The 17954-nt window shown below is 35.7% G+C and overlaps 1 protein-coding gene across 1 annotated transcript in view; it reads left to right on the top strand.

Moving 5' to 3' along the window:
- The window catches only part of ENO4 (enolase 4), a 21352-nt gene that overhangs the window by 1748 nt on the left and 1650 nt on the right, over nt 1-17954 (top strand). Inside the window, exons 2-13 of the mRNA XM_029962016.1 lie at nt 436-564; nt 1763-1953; nt 3571-3716; nt 5719-5888; nt 6092-6235; nt 7567-7632; nt 8354-8416; nt 10268-10435; nt 12243-12368; nt 14580-14775; nt 15716-15783; nt 16345-16462. Of these exons, the coding sequence (XP_029817876.1) occupies nt 1781-1953; nt 3571-3716; nt 5719-5888; nt 6092-6235; nt 7567-7632; nt 8354-8416; nt 10268-10435; nt 12243-12368; nt 14580-14775; nt 15716-15783; nt 16345-16462 (1438 nt within the window). The 5' untranslated portion in view covers nt 436-564; nt 1763-1780. The remainder of the gene's footprint in view (nt 1-435; nt 565-1762; nt 1954-3570; nt 3717-5718; nt 5889-6091; nt 6236-7566; nt 7633-8353; nt 8417-10267; nt 10436-12242; nt 12369-14579; nt 14776-15715; nt 15784-16344; nt 16463-17954) is intronic.

Genomic DNA, 17954 nt, shown 5'->3' with positions numbered 1-17954 from the left:
GCTATAAGAGTTTCCAGTTTTTCCATTTGGTAAGTCATGGTTTGGTGACTCTCCAATACCAGACTAAATAATGAAACTAGTAAGGAAGTATGTAGTAAACCTCAGATAGCGACTTAATCAATTTTCTAAAGCAATATTGTATTACCTATGGACAGAGGTGAAAATATACTGGATTATGACAGTTCATCAGGCCTATTAAAGACCATGTTGGAAGAAGAAAGTGAACTGCCTACCAGAAGTCTTGGTTTTCACCTTTCTCACAGGGCTCAAAACTTGCTGTAACATATAAATCATAGAATCATAGAATATGCTGAGTTGGAAGCGACCCATAATGGATTTGTTCAGTGGTGGACTTGACTGAAATATATTTCGTGGAATAAAAACCTCTTTGCCTGGAAATTGACTTTTAATGAAGTTCTTTCTCTTTCATTTAAGGCTAACTACCTTTCTAAATCTTCAAAAGCTCCAGTAATATGCAAATTAGTTGGAAGAAAAGTTCTTGATGGAGTTGGTCAGCCAACATTAGAAGTGGAAATATACTGTACAGTTAAAAACTATGAGAAGGTATGAGCTGTTCCTGTTTTATTTATTTGAATAGGACAATGTCAGGAAGAGGTGACATTCTCACATCCCAAGGAACATTTTATTTCCCATCTTCATGAGGAGATATAAATCCCTGTGACTCAAGAGTTGAGTATTGTAACTTAGAAAAAAAAGGTGTCCTGAAAAGTTAGACAGTGGCAGCAACTATGAAAATTTTCTTTTCCATGAATTAGACAATATTTTATGAGTGGGATATGAGTGCATCTTTGTATATTAAGTTTTTATCTGTCTTCATGTAGCTTTTCCTTACATTCCATACTAGCCTTGTAAGTTCATTTTCCTTTTACCTTTTTCTTTAATTTTCTTATCTTTATATTTCTCTTTGTGTGACAGTCTTTCAGAAAAACACAGCACAGGTGAAAAGCACAGTATAAGTGAAGGCACTTTTTTTACACCAAGCTAATAGGTTGATGTGGGTGATAGTTAAGTCAAACATATCCCTCCAGCACCTGCAATGCAAAATTGGTGGTGCATCTCTCCCTCAACCTGAAATATTCAAGTTACTGTCTTTGCAGCTGTAGCTATTTTGGAGTAATTATTTCTACTTTCCCTCAGTTAAACTATGGTTCCCTTCTTTCTTGAATTAAATGTAGCTTCACAGGTATTCACAGTGTATAAAGTTAACACTATTAATGCAGGCAACTGTGAAATTTGTAAATGATGTCTTCCTTAAGTGAATTCTTTTAATATCATTTATTCTTCATCAGTACAGAAAGATGAGCTTAAATTTTCTAAGACAACAGTAACTGACCATGAGGGATAGCATTAAGCATGAATGCTGATGAATCATGGTACAGTAGGCTACAAACAGCTGCAATAAAAGATGTCCTAATGACTATGGTCCTTAAAATAACTCCATTCTATTCTAATAGCATAATATATATATAAAGAGATCTGTCAGAAGGTTTTTGCCTACGTACTTATAATTTAGATCAAAAAACTTGAATAATGTCTGTGATTACCAAAGTATAAGAAGCTAGAAAGAAGGTGCAGGATGAAAAAAGGTAAGTGGAGCAAGCAGTAGATTTGGAGATATGTACTTGTAGAGTTGGTAAGGACATATACTTCTTAGTCTTTCAAATGACATTTCAAAGTTAGAAATTAAATGGTGTTTAAAACCTTTATACATTGGGGTTTTTTTTAATTATTATTTATGCAGAGGATTTGTTCCACTGTAATGTCTTGCCATTCTCAAATACCTGAAAATGCTTTACCTGAAAAAATTGAAGCTGATGAAAAAGAAAGAAATGACACTGTTAATACTGCTGTGGAATGGGTCAATGAGTCACTCAACACAATGCTGAGGGACTTGGAGCCTACTGACCAGTGTCAAGTTGATAAGATGCTTGGGTAGGTCTTGCATATTATGCAAATTAATGCATTTGAAATATACAAATAATTTATATAAAATACTATTTATATAATTTTATATTATATTATTTATGTATATAATTTTATATATAATATAATTTATTTGTGTAATTTATATTATTTGTGTTGTTAATGAAAAGCATATAGAATATTTAGTGTTTTCTACTATTATTCTTTATATTTTTAGGTGGTAACATATGTCTCAGATCCATTGCACTATATTATTGTCTGCTTGTTTCATAATTTTGATATGAAAATCATGCTGTTTTTTACAAGGTTTCATCCATGGGATACAAAAATAAGGGTGTCTAAGAAAAAAATACCTGAACACATTCATGAGTCAAAGGCAACATTTAAGAAATTTGTTCAGTGCCGGTTTAATTTAGTAGGGAGGTTTTTTCAAACTGCAACTGCACTTCTGTTTATGGCCCTGCAAAAGGCAAGTGGTGCAAATGGCCTGGGTGTGAGTCTGCTGCATTGAGCTAATCCACAAAAACATGTATATGTGTGCAGCTTTCACGTCCTGGTGGAGCTTTCTTTCTGAGCAAACTGCTCCAGAAGACATCTTACTAGGGTAATTAGTTTCTTTGGAAATACAGTTTCTTTAATAAACATCCATGTTTATTTTTCATATAAATATTTCTTCTTGAGAGCATCCCAAAGTAAAAAACAACAGCCATATTTATCCATTCAAAGAAATATGTCTGGCTTTTATAAGAAAAAAAATATATAAGGTAAAAGTATCACAGATGGATTTGAATGTATTTTTAAAGTACACTTAGATGAAGCCACCTGGCAACAGTATGGCTGTCTGCACCCTGGCAGCAGTAATATGGCCTCACATCCTCTTCTGGAGTTGGAAATGTTCCCTTCAGCTGCACCCCTGAGGGAAATGACCCTGTGTGGAAGGGGTAGAGGTTGGGCTGCCACACTGAACACAGACTGTATTGAACAAACCTAGTTGCCTTCCACATGGACTAGCTTTGGGAAAACCTTGATGAAGGGAATAAGGACTCAATTGGAAAGTGAGTGTAAATAAGATTTTAATGCATTGTTTACACTACTTTACATATCTTACATACTCAGTTTCCCTGATTTGGATGTCTGTGACCCCTGCCTAAAGTTTCCAGTTCATGCATGTAATTGAAATTCAGCCACCTCTTAGTTTGCAACCAGTTGGATAACCAGTGTACAACTGAGCTCTTGGATTAGCAACCTTGGCCAGGCTGTTGTATGTCAGGAAGTTATGCCAGGATCTGTTACTGCCCACGCAAAGCAAATACATCTTTCATGCTAAGATTGTCTGCTCAGAGCTGACTTTCAAACCAGTGTGATTTAAAAAGCATGTGTTAAGGTTTGTGATACTTACTTGTGGTTCTTTTTGTTTAACCAGTCCTGCAGATGACTACCAAAAAATAATGATATAATAAATGTACTGACCTCTCCAGCTTCACGTAGTGAACCAATGGCAGAAGCTCAAATAAATGCTTAATTTAATCCACTTCCTAGCATGTTCTTTAGCTTGTATTGTGTGTGTCTACTTGTCACATGTCTAACAATATTTTAAGCCAGTAATTTTTATGCCTCTTCCCTCAGTGAATACTTTACAAACAAGGTAGAAGAAAAAAAGAAAATTCAAAGGCAAGAAGAAGAAGAAGAAGAAGAAGAAGCCACTCTTGCCCTTCCTCCACGGACTCCATCCCCAGCAACACCACCTGGGAAAAAAAAATCAGCAAAAACAGGTTTTTGTTTATTTGATTTTAATGTTTTCTGCGATACAGATATTGATAAATGTCCTAAATAACTTTCTGATGTATTCTGTGGACATGGGATACTTCAGAACACATGACACACTGTCTCATGTTCAAAGGGTTTGGTTACTCTCTCCTGCCCTTTTTGATCACAACAGTTTCTGCAGCAAAATGAGGGAGGGAAAAATACGGTTTTCTCATCATTCACATGCATTGGTTGAACAGAGTTTCTGCCTTTGTTTTACAGTTGGCTTAGACAGGAGGTTATTACTCTTCAAAGTGAGGAATAGGAATGGAGGAGGATGCAAATGAATAAAAATGAAAATGATAAGAAAAGAAAATAGAAATAGAATTAAGATAAGTTGAAAACAACTGAAAGAGGGAAGAAGGAAAGTTTCCTTCTAACACTGAGAAAAGGAGGAAATACAGAGAAAAGCAAAAGAGAAAGAAGGAAGGGGATGAGATGGGAATGATGGGCAGTATGGAGTAAAAAGAAGTAAGAAAACAATCCTACTAAAGGAAAAAATGGTGTGAGACTAGAAAAAGAAGGTAAAAACACATGGCCAAAAAAAAAAACCAACCCAAAGGAAGAAAGCACCATATGTTATCTCCATATATGCATTAAACTCAGAAAAAAAAGTCTTGTTGCCATTTATTATAAGGGCAGAAAATGTTGGTATATTATTATTTGTTATCACTTTGGTTATAACTATCATATGCTATCAGTAAAACCTCCCAGTTCATATGTTAGATGTGTGCACAGTAAGTTCATCTTTGACCTGAAATGTAACTTCTGCAGTTGTCAGGTCCACCCACATGTTAGCCTGGTGTATATTACACTTTCAGTCAAGCTTCTGCTGATACATATATTACTTGTTTTCACTAATTATGACATGGACTGTCATATTATTATTAGACTCAGTGCCTGACTATTTGGAGCCAATGGTTATTAAGCTACTTGTTGTTACAGGAGACCACTAACAGATGGTGACTTCCAGCAGGTTCCTGCGGAAGGAACATCTATGTTGTGGTTTATGCCAGTTACAAAGTAGTGTAGGGTGAAGGGTCTCTGAAAAACTCTGCCCTGTGTCTGAGTTGCTCTGATGTCTGTGTGCAGCTCTTCATCCTCAATGTAAAAGGTATAGAATCTGTGCATAGTATGCAAAAGAGGTATAATCTAATCTGCATATCCAATTAAGGACCCATTAAGAACATTTTCTCCTAAAATGTCAGTTGTATGCTGTAGTATTTATATTTTATTGAAATCAGAATTTGTATGACACTCCTATTAGGATCTAAAGGAAATAGTCAGGTTTACTTGGGAGTCAGCTTCAGGTAGGTGCTCATTGTACATGTTCATGTAAGAACTGTAGCCAATAAAGAGGATGGTGAGAAGTGCTTTGTTTTAAGCATTTTTTGAAAAAGTTACTGTATCTGTAAGGGAAATAAATTCTTATGAAAAGGTAATATGACTATGGATGTGTAATATTTAAAAGATCTGTTTTCTCTTTGGAAATTCCAGCTAAAACAGGCCTAATTTTTTTCACAGTCATCATTAGAAGAAATCAAGTATGCATACTCCCAATAGGTTATAATGTAGTCTTCCAAGTTGTTTATGCAAAAGCTGAGAATTGAAGGATTACAATAAAGAAGACTGAAAACATGCTTTTGAAAGGAACCTGAAAAATTATATAATGTTATTGGATGTAAACATAGATAAATAAAAATACAGATTTCAGTGTCTGAAAGTTCTCCAAAAGAAACAGAATTGAAATAAATTTGAAACCAGAGCAAGGACAGACGCTTTGCTTACTTGTAAGGTCATTCCATATAAAACAACTGATAAGATGAAGTTTAAAAAAAAAAAGTTATTATTTGTTAATACATTGAGTACACCCTGAAATGACAATATCGTATTTACTCATATAACTGTGATACAGAAGCATGTGTTTAAAAACAAGAAAATACTTAGCTGCTACTCTCTGTCTTGTAGGAAAGAAGTCATCAGTGGCAGAGAGACCCATCCCCCCTGCAGACCCTGCTGAGCCGGTGCTGTGTGGCAGCTTGGCCATTGGGGGAACATCCCTTGCCATAGCAAAGGCTGGGGCCACCATCAGCCACATCCCGCTGTACTCACATATTGCACTGCTGAAACATGAGCAGGTACATGTGGCTTTTGCCAGTTTGTTTCTTTTATCCCAGTTATCATAGTTGTTGTTGAATTCTGAAGCCAACAGTGCCTCGTGACAGTGTCATTACATTTGTCTCATAGAACACCATTGCCTGTAGCAGTCTTTGAACCTCATGCCATAATTAAAATATATAAGAATTATTTTGATTTTTACATTTTTATTTTCACCCGGTACTCCCAATTACAGGAGTCACCTGAAGAAATGACTCTACCACTCCCAATGGTTACTCTGCTGAACTGTGAAAAAATGTCACCTTCAAAGCTGAAATTAGTGAAAGAAGTTATGCTTATACCACCAGTTCAGTTGTCACTCAAACAGGTACTGTTTCATTTTTGTTTTTTTATAAATGTGTTCTACAGACACCATACTAACTATGTGTGTAAATAAGTATATAGGTCTTTTCAATATAGTCCGTAGAAACTGTATTTTTTATTTTTTTGTTTGCTTGCAAGGCCGAAGTTTTAACAAATGCTAAATTTGTCAAATTTGCAGAATTCTAACACAAATAATATTAAATCAAGCAATAAGATGAAGATTTAAAACAAAAACCAGAAATATTTCAAGTTAAAAATGTATGTATCAGTTGATTGATATAGCGTAAAAAACAACAAAACTCAACAAATTCACAGGAAAGCATAAAATGTGTGGAAATAAGTTGCTTCAAAATGAAATTGTGAAGATAGAAGGGAGTACAAAGAGCAAGAAGGATGAGTGAGACAGATGGATCAACCCTCTCTTTTTGTTTAGCCATGTGTTGTATTAAAGAATATATCGGCACGAGATGCTTCATTAGGGCTGTGATTTCTGCTTTGTATGCTGGTGACCTGAACAAATAGCTGAGCTCGATTCTCTTTCTTTTTGCTTTTCCTTTAACTTTTTCGAATTGTCACCAAGAGCTGTTAATAAGGTTGCTAATTCTGTGCCATTCAAAGCCAGAATGCCTCCTAGCGCTCATGGGAGGGTAACAAGCTGTTTGCTGCCGTTCAAAACAGCCTGTTCCTCCCGTGTTGATGTGTTGTCAGCTGTGACTGACTTCTGCCCCCTTCAGTATTCCTTTACTGGCACAGTTTGAGGAAATCTCAATTGTGATTTACCAGGTTTTACTAGTTTTACTGAATTTTACTAACTCAGCTGAAAAAGAAAACGAGTCTTGCATTAAAAGCAATGGATTCATTTAACTGGAGTGTTCCCCACTGTTTAAAAATTAAGAAAGTGATTTTTTTTGTGCTTCCTGGAAATATTCTGAAGTAAATGCATTCAATCTTCTCAGAGTTTCCAGTTAGGAAGTCTTAGAGTCACAATTTGAACAGGGATTATCATCTTCTCAGATATTATGCAGACCTGGATGCTGTTTACTTGCTAGATTTGGGAAGGGCTACATTTGGGGAAGAGGCCGCTTTTCTTGCTGTCCCATTCAGCATTATGATCAAATATTCCTGTTCATTCCACTGCTACTAACCCTTTATGGCTGGGCACTTGGCTGCATTTTGTGAGTGGAGAGACTGTGTTAAGGAGTCTGTAATAGTTGTGTTGTTTTTTTTTTAAGACTTTATATTAAGATTTGTATTTAGAATAAGTGTTTTCTGATTTAAGCTGCTAAAATGAAATAATATAACTTTATTTTGAAGATTATTGTTGTTTAATTTCAGGGCATAGAAAGAGTTCTGGATATTCAGAAGGAAATGACAAGACTGTTGGAGTCTCCAGGCAAAATGGTACAATAAAAATGTGTCCTAATAAAGTGATATACTTCATTTGATCTGCTACTACTGTCCTTTTAAACATAAACATGGAACACTTAGCTTTTATATGTCATGACACAGAACAGAAGATGTGTTTCTCTGGCAGATGAGTAAAACATTGGCCATTTGGTGATACTACGTTTGAAAATATAGAATAAAACATTGTTCTAAGCATAGTAAGACTTTCTGTTTACCTGAGGAAATATACTGGAAGTGAATCATATTGGAATGAATGTACAATATATATAGTTCTGATCTTGCTATGCCTCTCACACACAACATGTTTTATTCAAGGTACTATTACTGTAGCAGTATATCAGTCTTGGTGTGTGCATATGCTTTTTGGAAAGCAAGGTTGTTGGGTTTCTCCAAGTACAGTCTAGATTCTCATTTCTGAGATTCACTGTATTTTTGATGGGCTGGGTGAGAATGTTTTGAAAAACAAATGATGGTTGGACTGATGCTCACGTAGAAATAAACATTTGAAATGAGTCACCAGCACAAAATAAAACTGGATAGTTGCTGATAGTATTTAAGACTAAATAGGAGTTATTTCCTAGCTTAAGCATTTGTAATCTCTTTAGACCAAAATTCAGTCAGTCTTTTTTTTTTCTTTCCTTTTTTTCCTGAGGTCTTTCTGTCATCTTTGTATTTTTCCATGGAATTGATTTCTTTCTTCTTTCACCCTCAACAGCCTGGTCCTCAACCAGCAGACGGTAAAAAAGGAAAAGCACAAAATTCAGGGAAGAAAAGTCTGGTAAGAAATGAGATTTTCATTTTAAGCCTTCAACAAGGTATTAGCAACAGCAGAGAACCAAAATATTCTTAAGAAATGAAGCATTAATCTACATCACCATTTTGGAAAGGTCAAGGCAAGACCTAAATATTCCAAATGCTCATATCTTACATAATAATTTAGATCCTTCTGACTATACCTTCCCTTCCTGTGGAACAATAGTGCTGTTTCCTAACCCTGGGAGAATAACTCCCCTCTTAATTGTGCTGCATCCAATTCCCAGTTCCAGTCTGAGGTTACAGATAATGGCAGATACAAACCAGTAGCTGAAGGGCAACACTCACAACAGAACACAGAACATTATTTTATATGACTCGAATGATCTTTTTTTATCACTTCAAAACCTGTGGTTTACAGATGAGTTTTCCAAATTGTGGCATGGAAATGCCATGAAGGTTTTCTCTCCAATCTGAGATTATTAAAATATTATCAAGTGAGAATTGTCACTTTTGTGGAGTATACAAAAGAAAGGATGAACAAAAGTTTTTCTATTTTATTCTTGCTTACACAACACAAAATTCTTCATCATTAAGTTGCTGGCCTTAGTTAGAATAATTCCATAAGATATACACAAGGAAAAAATGCATTAGATTCTCTGGAAAAAAATCCATTTTTTTCAACAAAGGAATACTAAAGGAGGTAGTAATTAAACTGAAGTTTAAACTGATAAAAGCACAAGGTTAGTTTTAACTTTTATGGGGAGAAAAAAAAAGAAAAATGACAAAGTAGGCAGTGAACAAGAACTTCTATTTACTTATAGAAGTAAATGCTAGATAGAGAAAAATGTTTTTATAAAGAGAAACAATGCTTTTAGTGGAATGTAACAAGACACAATGTATGGATACCTTGAAAATCACCTGGAACTGCAGACTCAACCTCTATCTGAGGTTAATTGCAGGAAGACTGCAGCCTTTCTGGCTGTCTATTGCTGCAGCTTTGTGCTCCACAAGCAACAGGTCAGATTGTCTTGCATGTTGCTACAAAATAATCTCATAACAATTTGACCTGCGTTTTCTTTCCAATTTTTATGTGAAGAAACATTCCTATGTCCTCCATAGCTAAGTACCTGTTCTGTCTGTAGTTAATTCTCTATCTCTTGTCAAAACTGATGCCTTCCAGTTGATCTCTCCAGTCTAACCCAGGATTATATCCTGCTGCTTTCTAGGCAGTTTAATGTCATTCTTTATAATCCAAAATTCACAGACTTTGAAGTTAAAAATCAGTGTTTTAAAAACCTACAAAAAACCCTGACAACAGAAGAACATGTGAAATATTTGCTCAATACAACTCGGCTTGTGGCACATTTCCAGGAATACTGTCCCTGAAGTATAACTGCATGTAGCTGGGCTAGAGGTATTTCCCCTCTCTTAAATTTGTTCCTTCTAGAATTCTCAGAAGATTCTAGGGTTTCTTGAACACTCCACAGAGTCAATATCAAAGTTGCAGTTGAGGATAAATGGCTAAAAGCTGTTTAAAAGTGGAGAATATGTTTTTTGGCAAAGGGGTGGTCTGCAGCACTGGAGCATTTGTGACAATTCAGTAGTTGTTAAGAGTACCTTTAAAATCTTCTTGTAAACCAGTACTGGCCATACAGGATGAAGAACTACATGATGAGACACATTTCCAAGGACTGTTAGCTCTCTACTCATTAGCAATTGATTATCCCTCTTTCCTAGAGAATTGTCCTTAAGGCTGCCAATGCAATTTTTGAGATTTATAATTTGAAGATTAAATGCAGACTGAAATGATAGTGAGTATATATATTATATATATGTTTGTAAATGAAGTGATTCTTTTTTGTTTTGTTTTCAGCCACAGTTCTTAAAAAGAATATCACACTTAGGTTGCCTAACAACAGGATATGATGATGTAGAACAACTGCTACTCGTTATGCAAACAGCTTGCAGCAACATAGGTCTGGAGCTAGGAACAGATGTGTACTTAGCAATAAATTGTGCTGCTCATGAATTAATGGATTATGTAAGTTATTTCTCAATATCTATTTTCTTGGGTTTCAAAAGGAACGTAGCTATTTGTTAACATTATTTATTATTGCATTACAAACTCACCTAGAAGCTTCTAGCTCCATTTTTAAGGTAGCAATCAAGCAAATGAAAAGAATTACCTCTGCATTTAAAAATGATGGTTGAATCAGTCCTACAAGTGTGGCAGATATGTCATTGGATTGGGAGTGCAAGGGGATGGGACATGCAGCCTGACACAGCAGGAGCAGTGAGAACGTGTGTTCCTCCTTCCCAGTACCAACATCCTGGTGGTACCTTGTGAGGATAAGGCTCACTGGGCCAAGGCAGACCCCTCTTACAGCTCATGTCCTTCTACAGGGTTCTCTGGTACCTCCATGGCTTCACTTGAATCATTCAAATGGTATAAGCCTGCCTGTATCAGCCAAGTTTATTCCTTTTCTCTATTTATTTAACACAATTTTTCAGATCACTTTGTATCAAATATAGCAAACTGCTTTAATGGGTAAACACCTCCTGCATGCTCTGTTTAACAAACCAGCTTCATTTCACATTACACCTCAGCCAATTTGGAATTAAGGTATAAAGCAGCAAATCCTGGTTTGGTTGGTTGGTTGTTTTTTTTTTTAATTTCAACACGAGGTATAAATTAAATAATTATATTCTATCCACCTTTATTTTAAAGATGAAGAACAAGAAATTATTTACACAAGTATACTTCTGTAATTCCTTAACACCACTAGAGGCTCATTTTTCCATTATATTATACTACATCTGTTGTTTTCTTCAAACTACCCTGACATATCCATTTATTTTTTCTATGGTAAGTTTGTACACACATTAATGTTCATCTCGTTGTGCCTCAACATTCATTTTTTAATTTTTCATTTTTTAATATTTTTGACAAAATTTATTTATCTCCAGATGAAGTCTTACAGTTCTAACCCTTGTTCCAAGATCAATCAGGTTTTTTTTTTCTAAGCAGAAAAAGAAACTTTCTATTCCATTTAATAGCTCATGAGATTTTGTGTATTTGGGTGTTCTATAGTGCCAAAGATTCCATTACCAATATCTTTCTTGAAAGCAGTTGCTCTCCTGACTGTGATGTCTGTAGCTTATAACAAGAGTGTACAAAATCTTAACTCTTGAATTATCAGTAATTCTGTAACTTTCTGTTACTGAACTGTTAAAGTCACTAAAACAGTGGGTATTGTGGCACAGTTTGACAGTTTGCCTTTAATACTCTTCCTAGGCTGCAGTTTGTGATTCCCAGAATGAAGAGACTGGTTTTAAACTTGTCTTTTTTTTTTGAAAGGGGAAAGAGACAAGGAAAGGCAGTATCTTGGTTTTGAGCACTGAGGGTGAACTCGTTTCCCCAACAATATTTTCTTTATGAAAATAAGGACAAAAAAAAAAAGACCTTTTTTTGCAAGTGAAAAATGAGATTTTTTGCAGGCGAGATTCAGTGAAAAAGTCAAATATTGCTGGCTTTATGATATTGTAGTGTAAAACTGGCAATGTTGCCTACAAAATGCTGAAAAAGGTCCCTCTGGTTTTGCCAGTGACATCGTTCAGAGACTTTGGCATGAGCCCACTGGAACCCACTGTCATTTTAAGCAGTTTTCTATAACAATATGCTAACAACTTAGACACAGAGTGAAGCAGAGGAGTAAATGCCTCCTGACTGAAGAACACACATATCTTAATAAATGTAAGCATACACAAGATGTGTATGCTTACATTAGTACTCTGGTTTTTAATCTCTTACCTTCCTTATCTTTTATGCTTTTTACTTTACTTTCTAGGACAAAGGAAAATATGAAATACTGACTGGAACTTTTAAAAGCCCTGATGAAATGGTTGCTATGTATGGAGAACTGATTGATAAATTTCCTTTTATTATTGCATTAATAGATCCCTTAAGAAAAGAGGTAAGATACCACAGTGCAGCCTGTGAAAAACTGGTAATACTGTTCAGTGGCACATCACTGATCTTTTCTCATTTTTGCAAAATATGCAGAATACAAGGCTTTTGGTTTCTTGAGTCTTTAAGCACAAAATATCACTATAAAAATGCATCTAACAATTCATTTGCATGTCTTTTATTGACAATAACTCTACATTCTTCTATACTTTTCACTTAATTCTCGATGCAAAATAATCCTGGCCTGAACAGAATAGTCAGTAGAAATATTTTTAAAAATTATAAAAAATTGCTTTTTTTGTGTGATTCTTGTTGTTAAACCACTATTATTTGGATTACATTTTCCTTTTTATGCAAACAATTCAAATTATAAAATTCAAGTGTAATATAATATTTTATTATATTAAATTAGAGAAGGAAAAGTTTGGACGTAGTTGTATATTCCTTAGAATCACCAAAAAAAAAATACTGATGCAATTCCTTCTGATGGATATTTATAACCAAAGCCAGAACAGTGCTGTCACTGGCAGCATTGCTTGGCAGAATTTTTAAAGTGGTAGTAAGATACCATGTAGTTACCTCTGTGATCAAAGTTAGAGGAATTAATTAGTCTGGCCAACCGACTACAACAATAAAATAAAATACTATTAAGCATGATATCAAGTTATGGATGGATGAAAGAGACAGATTGCATAACCTTAGATATTTACATTTATACGTAAGATTAAGTCATGTATTGCAAAAAAGATAAAAACTTTGTTGGAGAACCTACAATTGTAGACCTAGATTCTGCAGCTGCAAAACTTAATAAAAATTTTGTTTATTTTCATGAACAAAACACGAAGACTGTGATTGAAGGGAGAAGCAAAGTGATGTTGGTTTTGTGAATCTGTCCAGTACTTGACTCAATAACTCTAAAATGGATGAACTGCAAAATCCATCTGATTCTGTGCTTAACTAGAATGTTAAAAGTTCATTTTTCAAATATCTGCACTTACTCTTACCTTTCTCTAGTTAGCCTTGCCTCCCTGTGTTGTTTCAGTCTGACTCTCTGAATTACCATGTTCCAAAGCATCAGATTATTCCCCACTCCTGCTGGGGCTGCAAACTTCCTTGAGAAACCTTATGAAGAAACATATTTGCAGTAGGAGAGTCTGCAGGAGAATTACAGATGGTGCAGTACAGTTGGAATCAGAGAACCATGAAGGAAAATGCCTCTGCTCCTCTGCTTCTCCTCCTCCTAGCAAGTCTGCAGAGTTTCCCTGTGCCACATGTTTGCCATGGATCCGTAGGTCCTTGATGATTAGCTCTGGTACCAATTCAATAATTCATTGGCAGACACGAGACCACTTTAGTGCTTAAGTTTAAACATTTGTTCAGGTGTCCAAAACTTCATTTTCACATACATACAGGCTTGAAATCTGTGCAGGAATGGACTCTGATATAGATCGCAGCTAGATGGGTACAAAAGTCTGTCTGATACACAGACCAAGAATCACTACTGGCAGAATTATGAAGTAGAAAAATATTTTCAACTTTGCATTCTGTGGTCACAAAGCAATCAAATAATAATTTTCTTCTTTCTCATTTTTAAAATATCCCTGTCCTTTATTTATCCTGTACCATGTACCATGTGGACAGTGCATTAAAATCAAGAAACAAAGACCCTAAAAAAGGGAGCTTTGCTGGAAAGAGAGCGTTGTATTCTGCTGTTCCCTATGTGTCAGTCTTACAGCTCTGATCATCCTGTCCTGATACAAGTCATTGAGTCTATGACTGTCTCCTGTTGCATTATTTTACATTCAAATTAGTATGACACTTCAAATATTAACACATCTGAATAAAACAATAGAAAATTATTTCATAGTCCATTAAAATTAAATAAATTTCAGGAAGGAAATCAAAATAGCAATCCCCCAGAGTTAATTTAATTTGAAATATATTAAACTATATTTTATGCAAATAGTGTTGATTAATTCCAGATTAACATATATGTTTTCTAACAAAATCTTAAAATCCAGGGAAAATCCCAGTGGTATGTTTTTCTTAGGTAGACAGATTTAAAATATAGTATAAAATATAATATTTTCATATGAAGGATATCTTTAGGATTGAACCCAAATTTATTTAATTTTTTAAAATTATGTTTACCTCCTGAGAGTTTTCATTCAGTTTAGTTTTTTAAACTCTAGTTATTTACTTGATTTGTTTTATGCAGGACAGAGAACAATGGAGTAACATATGTTGTGCCCTTGGTTCCAAATGTTACCTGATTGCTGAAGATGCTGCCACATGTATTTCCAAACTTAAAACTGACCAAACCATAAACACACCAGTGTGCAGTGGTGTTGTCCTGAAATATGTTAACGAAACCAAGGTATCAGACCTCATAGAAGTTACTGGAATTCTCGATGGTGAGTAGAGGGGGGAAAGACTGCCTTTCAAACCCTACAAGCTACATCTGTAAAGATTACATTTCTTTATTTACTTATAGCCACTTCTAATTTAGAAAGCATTTGTCAGAAGAAACTGAAATTCATGTTTTGATTCACAGATGTCTGTCCAGGGGCTTAAAACCGCATTCAAGGCTTCAACTATAGTCAGTTAATACATTGTGGATGTTTTGAACGTGGGTGCCCTTTGACACTGCAGCTAAGTTTTACACAGTTAGATATCAGAATTAAAGAAAATAAAAAAGATGTGGTCAATTAATCTGAATTTTGACTATTACTAGTATTTTTAATTAAAAAATCCAAACAAGTCCAAAATGTTTAAAATTGTGGTTTATGCAGATTATTGACTACAAATTATTGAGCCTTCATGGTAACAGTACTAAGAACTTGTGCAGTTTCCTATGTAAGATTTTTCTTTGTATCACTTTTTCTTTACTCATTTTTATACCCAAGGGATAGATGAACAAATTTAATACATCTAAGCTCTTTCCTTATTCCTTAAAAACACCCGGAATCACTATATCAAAGAGAGTAAATAGCAACTAAAAGATTTCATTCAGTCAGGATTGTAAACTCTTTTTTACAGTGAAGAAAAATCATTACTATATTGAGGAGTACATTTAAAATAAATAGAACAGCCTTCTAGCCTGATCAGACAGATCGGTGAGAGACAGAAACTAGGAGAGGATATTCCCTTATCCATGCTGAAAATAAAGCACAATGTTAATGCAGCAAACTAATATCGCTTACATTTTTATGAAATGGGTTTCACTGGGTTACTCCTGCCTGTATTTAAGCTTAGACAACCCAAGGGTAAAAAATGAATGAGAAGTCCAAACAGTTTCTGTGTTGAATATATAAAATATACGCTAATGAAAGTTTTCACTCCCGTTATATATAGGTCAGAGACATATTACCATATTAGGAAGCCCAGATGGAGAATCTTCTGATGACAGCCTCGTGGATCTGGTAGGTATTGAAAGCTGTTCAATTGCAGAATTGCCAAAATACTGCTTTTAACATGTACAATTTTTTAAGGAGAAAGCCTTTTTGTGCTTCAGAAAGAAACAGTGTTTTACAAAATGGGCTTTTTCTAGAGAGTTGGTTTTTTTCCTCACAGAGACTTATTGAGTTTAAAGAGAACGTGCAGGAAATTTGCCAAGGCGGGGAGTATATTCAAGAGTGTGTATGATCTGTTTGGTTGCATTAGTTAATAAAAAATTGTGAGTTACTTAAAACATTCCTGTGTAGTAATAATATTTTTAGCAAAAATTCTTAAGACTGTTATATTTAGTCTTTTTGTACTAAAGCTACATTTGCAAATAAAATTTCATTTCATATGCCAGTGAAAATTATTGTTTGCACCCAGCAAATCTTTAATTAAGAGATTTTATTTCTACTTATTGCGGGGTTTTTCTCTGTAGAAAGATGAGGGTGTTAAATTAGAAGTAGGATACCATGTTTAATAATTAAAAAATGACTTCACTTCCCAAACTGTGGGGTTTCAAAATGCACACTTTCTCATTTCAGGCCGTTGGACTGGGTGCCAGGTTTATCAAGTTGGGAGGTCTTTCCCGCGGAGAAAGGGTGACCAAATACAACCGCCTTCTGGCTATAGAGGAAGAACTGGCCAAGAATAGAAATCTACGTATGAGCTTCTTTCTTACTTTGTTTTCAGCCTGCAATGAATACGGGAACAAAGATTGGAGGGAGAATGATTGAAACTGCACCACAGGAGGGAAGCGAAATCAAAAGCCTATAAATAAGGGCTGACAAAAAAAACCTAGGATAGCACTTGCCACAATGTATATTGTTGTCCTAATGGATTATCTGTTTACTGAATGTTAAAATAGACCCCTTCTTGAGGAGTAGCCTACATTAGGCTTTTTTTGCAGAATTAATTGGTTGAAATCTTGAAGCCCACAGTGCAAAAGGAACAAAACAAAACCCATGCATATAACATGTAGAAAAGCTGCCAAAATGGAATTTTAGGCCAAATACCCCACCTCACTCAAGCCCCTAAACATATATTGCTCACAACTCTCTTTTGTATGTTACATTTCCAGCAAAATGTGTTTGGAAAACTACAATTGCATGGGTAAGCCCTAAATAAAACCCCAAAAAACCCGAAGTTGACGATGCACATTCAGCCTTAGCCACTTGTATGCATCTGCCTGCCTGCATTTCAGGGTCTGCATCTTCTTTTTACACTGTACCACGGCACTGTTAAATGCTTAACAGTTCATTAGAGCCACTTCTCACTTGCTCAGGTATCAATCAAGCTAGAATAAAGAAATGCAGTCTGAAGGGGAGGCAGAGACACAAGGAGAGGAAGAAAGGAAGGATAGGGTTTGCAAGAATTTTATTAAGCCCAAGAAAAAGAAACATGAAGGAGAACGAAGTCATTTTACTCTCTTGCTTCTAATAATTTTCAGTGCTCTATACAAAGGGTAGCAGCACTTGACAAGCACACTACAGAACAAAGGTTTCAGTTGAAAGTTTTTTTATTGAAAATATTTTGAGGTTTTTGAAATCTCTCCCTTGCTCATAAATAATCGTTGTGAAAAACAGAAACATAGACAGGAATTTTTTTTTTTGCTAAGGAAGTATTTGCACAGAATGCACTTTTCTAAGTACAGAACTATGAATTTTAACTGCCTCAGCAATATTAATATATTCCCTACTGTTGTCAAGTGGTATAGTCTAAGCAAAGGAGCTCGAGTCTGACAAATATTTAGACCTATATCTCATGAATTAAAATAGCAACAATCCCCAACAGCGTTAATGGTTTGGCAGAACCAAAACCCGGTAAGTAAATCCCCAGCAGGGCAGTGGTGCGGTAGCGCGTTTGAGCCGCCCCCCGAGCTCTCCTTTGGCTGGGCTGCGGGCCGGGAACGCTGCAGAGTGTGCGGGACGGCTCCCAGGGCTCACACCCACCCGCCGGGAGACCCTCGGGAGTGCGGGGGGGCTGCAGTGCCCTGGAGCACCCACTGCGGCTCTCCCGCTGCCTTCCCTGCCCTGCAGTCCCGGGGGTGTGCAGAGCTCAGCCATGATGAGCCACCACCCTCACCTGATGGGTGTGCAGAGCTCAGCCATGATGAGCCACCACCCTCACCTGGATGGGTGTGCAGAGCTCAGCC

This window comes from Manacus vitellinus, unplaced genomic scaffold (genome assembly GCF_001715985.3).
Source record: "Manacus vitellinus isolate BGI_N305 unplaced genomic scaffold, ASM171598v3 scaffold_40_pilon, whole genome shotgun sequence".
In the NCBI taxonomy this organism is placed as follows: domain Eukaryota; kingdom Metazoa; phylum Chordata; class Aves; order Passeriformes; family Pipridae; genus Manacus; species Manacus vitellinus.
The sequence above is the reverse complement of the archived record's forward strand: the minus strand, read 5'-3'. Positions and strand labels throughout refer to the sequence as shown.